This window comes from Perna viridis, chromosome 12 (assembly GCF_037379345.1).
Source record: "Perna viridis isolate PV_CMFRI_1.1 ecotype Kerala chromosome 12, ASM3737934v1, whole genome shotgun sequence".
NCBI lineage: Eukaryota > Metazoa > Mollusca > Bivalvia > Mytilida > Mytilidae > Perna > Perna viridis.
In genome coordinates this window covers 1,832,880-1,837,932 of record NC_142456.1, presented here as the reverse complement: position 1 = coordinate 1,837,932, position 5,053 = coordinate 1,832,880, and the positions used below count along the sequence as shown (strand labels likewise).

Below are 5,053 nucleotides of genomic sequence, written 5' to 3'. Positions count from 1 at the left end.
GTGAAAAAGCCAAAAAGGCCGATAAAGGTCCATATCCGGAATTTATTGCCTCTTCGTTACTAAATTGCAAGCAATCAAACCATTTTCTGTTCATTTCCTGAAAATTCAAAATTGTTAATATTCATCTTTCCAAATGAACAGTCGCAGCGGCGGGCGGGCCGATAAAAGTGCACGTCTGGAATTTATCTTTGTGATTGTTCGCAAGTTATCATACCTTTTCCGGTCGTTACCGGATAATTCAAAATGGTTTTCAAACGACGAAACAATTGAGGCAGCCTTCGTTTATGTTTTTTGAAATATTTGACTAAGTTTTGGCGTATTTAAAAACATATTTACACATAGTATTTATCAACATATATGCCCTGTAAGTCCTCAGAATGTTATCATCACTCGAGCATGACGGCTCTCTGGGCTGATAATATGACAACGGGCTAATAAAACATTTTATATCTAATATCCTATGTAATAATCTATATGTATTGCATACATCTTCGTCATTGATCGGAAGTTTTTATCAGCCTCTTTTTCGGTCATTTCCGAAATCAAATCAAATCAAAATCAGTCACAAACATGGATATTATGCAGGCAGCCCTTGTTATTATGCAGTTAAATCCCGTTACTATGCAGACAGCCCTCGTTTATATTCCAAAATATTTGACTTAGTTTTAGAAGATATGATTAAAAAATATTATCACATAGTATTTATCAAATAATACGCTTTATCAACCCGCGTTCATGATATCGTACGAAATGACTCTCGTGGCAGGTTACATGACCTCTGGCTGATATAGAACATGGTATGAAAAAATGTATTTCTTGTTTGAGATGAATCTACTGTACTTGTTGGACTGTATTATTATAAATTAATGATAGAGCAATGCAGAAAAAAAGGGAAATTGTGCATATGATTTATTAAATAAATGCTAATTTCTTGTTTGCGTTCCATTTAGGCTTTTTCGCAAATAAACCGATGAGTTGTAGTGCAACTGTTTACTGCTAGCCATCTGTTTGCCAGACCTATGTGAAGAGCACATTTTTGTGTTGAAATTGTAGGAGTTATCCAGTTTGTGTAAACAAACGGTTCATTATTTAACCAGATCCAGTTAGGTCCCAATCGAAAAGCTCCAATCCACCATTCCGCTGTAAAAAAAATAGAAAAAAAATTACGCGCCAAAAAAAGTATGGTTTCAAAAAACTAAAAGAAACGAAGTCATCTTAGAGTATACATAGATATATGCAATGGATGCCTTATCGATTGCTCTTAATGACCCCATTTTAAAGGGTTATGACAAACTACTGAAGATTTATCACGATGTCGCTGCACTATAAATGAAAATCGATGACCTTACATTTTTTTAAATGTGTTGAACCGGTAAACGTATTTATATAATGTAGTTCTGGAACAATATAATTTTGGGGCAAATTCACTTGCAGTTAAATTTTAAGCATTTATAACTTTCTTTCCCAGAGCTGAAAATTTGTCTCTGTAAACAAACTGTACTAGTAAAATCAATGTAGGTGTAATTAACTATTCTTACGGCTATATTATGCCGTTTAGTTTGTTGCTATACTCTTTCGAACTACATTGTCGCCATATCGGTTTCAAGTTGACTGGCTTTCTTGCATGTATAAACAATCTGAACAAGTTCATGCAAGTACGAACTTTCTAGCAAAGTCGTTCTCGACCAATCAAATAAGGTTATATGCATGAAGAATCTCATGATTAGAATAATTTATCAATGGATGCTTAAGACATGGAATGAATACATTCTTTCGGATTTCTGAAGCTCGAATCTACTTCTATTTTGAATCAAAATTGTAGTTTGATAAAACAATTATATACGTACTGTTAGGACTTATTCCATTAGTAGCAGCATTGATGAGGTTCTGTTCAGAAGCTGACGAAATACTAACGAGTGCCATGTTCATCTGACTACAACAAGTCTGAAAATATTGATCAATATTTGATTTGAATATTCATAACAATATCACGAGAATCAAATGATAATCAGTACCGAATCAGTGCTATGTTAAATCTTCAAGCGTTCTTAGCATGTATAAGCAATTACATATTTAATACTTATCAAGGAATTATTTTTATTATGAAAACGATTTTCAATTCTTAAAAAAAAATATTTTTTACTGTGATCCTTCAAATATTCATGAAATATAAATTTTACCTGAGCGTCAGTGAAGCTGAGCTTGATTGAACTGAATGAATATAGCTTGTTATTCAAAGTTCTCTCAGTTTTGCCTGCGTCCTTACCTACAAACACAATAAACATTAAGGAGGTAGATCTAGGGTAAGAGACACAACTCTTACAAATCATTGGAACGTTTGTATTTAGCATTTTACATCAATGTCATGTAAGGATCAAAGTAACTTGGAATGATTTCATCCTGTATCAAATGAAAGCTTGATATGCTTTGGTGAAAATAAATACGAAACAAACATATCATTGGTTTCAAGAGTAATGTCTCTTACCCTAGGTCTACCTCCTTAAGAGTATATGATACAAATAACAATAATGATAACAATAATAATTATAATGAATATAAATGCCTATATGATTTTGTAAGATGACAAAATGAACGCTCTATTTAATAGGTATCTACTACCTTAATTTTAGTTTATCTCCAAACAAAGTACATATAGGTTTATATGAAATCAAATAATGAGACAAACAGATACCCATTCTGTGTTCTGATATTTGAGGAAAATATTTGTTTCAGATTTTTGCTAGAGAGTCCCGATAACCATGCGTTTTGTATAGACTTACCGAGGAATAAGTGTCGTTATACAATGAAACATGTCTAAACCGATTCTATTTCGGAATTTAAATTTATTCGGTTCGGAAAGAGTTCGGTTTACCCAGGTTAAAAATACAATACAACTGATACAAAGGGACTTCAAAAATGTATATTTTAGACAGGTTTTCGGATTATAAAGGGTTTGGTTCGGACAGGTCTTCTTATTTTTCGGAGTTCTGTTTAGACAATCTTCACTGTATGACATTTTGCAGCAATGTGTAAAAGGTCTGAAAACATGTTTTTAATTGTACAAAAATAAGCACGGTTCAAAAGTTTAAACTCTTAATATGACCAATTAAAATTCAATTCCAAAATCATTATTTAAGACAATCCATTAGTATTATTCATGACAAAATTTGATAAATAACAATACAAAAATTTAATGTCCAAATGTATATGTTATATAACATGAAACATACATTTATCAGAAACAGTTGTCCCTTTCGTAGTAGTCGTAGTAGGCTTCGTAGTAGTCGTAGTAGGCTTCGTAGTAGTCGTAGTAGCCTTTGTTGTTGTCAAGCGATAGTACACTGGCTTTCGTGCTACCACAGGTGGTCTACGAACTCCCCATCCCCATCTATTATTACCCCAGACTCTATTTCTGTTCCATCCCCATGGTCTTCTTTGTCCCCATGTGTTCCAGAGGCCTGTATATTGTGTTATACACGTAAAAGTTAAATACGTTTTGTCCATATTATTAAGAAAAACATTTCACTACAATGTTTACAACTGGTATATTAATGGCTTGCAGAACTTTTGTACATATAAAATTCAGACACTGCCAATTGATTCATGATTTTGGAAGATTGCTTTTCAATCTCCTTAAGCATTAAGCACAACATTAAATGGGCCTGAAAACAAAAATGATGACTTACTGTTTTAAACATATCAGAAACATACATGAAAATAACACATTTTATCTGATATTCAAACCTTATCTTACTCTTGAGTAAGCATAAAGGCTCATATATGTGAAAGTAAACTCTAGTTGTTTAAAATATTTTTTAGACAAAATTTACTTACAAAATAGATGAATTCTTACCTTCGACAAGCCCAACACTTAGTAGAACACATAGAAGCAGCTTCCACATCATGATATCTTGTGTTAGTAAATGTCAGCCAATGATCATTTTTATTTTAAAAAATTCAGTAACATGTGTTGTAAAATGCTCTATAGTTGACACGTTTCCTGATGCATTCTTGAAAATTAAATTCATATCTATATCCTGAAAGAAATCAAGATATATTGACCTTTTTTTCTATTTTCATATATACTTTTTTCCTATGGTCCTCGTCTTTTGTTACTGCAGGAAATTAACTTTATCGGTTGGGGATCTCACAGTTATGTAGATGTTTAGGGAATTTACCGTATTTGGTTGGTGAATGCCCTATGTTCACCTACAGGGTTATCGTATTCTGCGTTAAAGGATTTAGTTATGATTTTTTGCTTGTATTTTCAATTTTTAATTTGACAGGATATGTATAGGCATAGCCTGTTGTCCAGTTCATTTGATTTAGATCAATGAAATATTTAAAATTATAGAATTGTCAACCACTCATAAAATGTTCCGCCTCAGGTAAAACGAAAGCAAAAAACCATATCAAAGCATCCGTGAACAATTATTGTTTTTAGTATACGATGGTTTCAGGCGTGAGTTGCTAAATCATATATAACAAAATAGAAAATTGTTTAAAAATAGAAAAAGTTTTACTACTGAAAATTGTTTGAATTGCTCAATACAAGAAAAGTATAAAACTTTTTTATGAGTAACTAGGTGGGTGTTTCTAGAAAAGCATAGGACGCTTACCCTACCGGTGCACCTGGTCCATGCTCCCAGTTTTTACTGGAGTCCGAGTTGCTCATTTGCTTTTGTTGCTTTGTATGTATATTGTTAGTTACTCTGTTGTGTATTTTTCCATGTCGGATCTTTGTCCTTGGATTACATTCTTTTGATTACCGCTATAACCTTGTTTCCCTTGATTACTCTTTCGCAAGTCACAAACACAACATCATACAATACTTTTAGTAGTTATGGCCTATTACAACAGATAAAAAACTCATACAGCTAGTATCTATGGTAACAGATAGAAAACTCATACAGTTAGTAGTTATGGCCTATTACAACAGATAGAAATAGTACAATAAACATATGACGGGTAACTGTAATATTCAAATAGTATATTTTTGTTATTTTTACATGAATTCGATATTGTAGTCTTATAACTATAGTTTTAAAATAAT

The 5,053-nt window shown here is 32.4% G+C and overlaps 1 protein-coding gene across 1 annotated transcript; it reads right to left on the bottom strand.

The window, feature by feature from the left end:
• Positions 1-896: 896 nt before the first annotated feature.
• LOC148600727 (uncharacterized) lies at positions 897-3,959 on the bottom strand. Its single transcript, XM_088555284.1, has 5 exons — positions 3,854-3,959; positions 3,231-3,458; positions 2,181-2,266; positions 1,848-1,944; positions 897-1,140 (listed from the first exon to the last, which is right to left on the bottom strand). The coding sequence occupies exons 1-5, from the start codon at positions 3,903-3,905 to the stop codon at positions 947-949; spliced, it is 657 nt and encodes a 218-aa protein (XP_088411410.1). The 5' UTR covers positions 3,906-3,959; the 3' UTR covers positions 897-946.
• Between the last annotated feature and the right edge of the window lie 1,094 nt (positions 3,960-5,053).

What these genes read in the sequence shown, in the direction of transcription:
- LOC148600727 (XM_088555284.1), bottom strand. Translation starts at nt 3,905, where the DNA reads ATGATGTGGAAGCTGCTTCTATGTGTTCTACTAAGTGTTGGGCTTGTC. An exon ending in AAGTGTTGGGCTTGTCGAAG is followed by an intron (nt 3,459 to 3,853) that starts GTAAGAATTCAT and finishes CACAATATACAG; the next exon opens with GCCTCTGGAACACATGGGGA. An exon ending in TCAGCTTCACTGACGCTCAG is followed by an intron (nt 1,945 to 2,180) that starts GTAAAATTTATA and finishes CAATATTTTCAG; the next exon opens with ACTTGTTGTAGTCAGATGAA.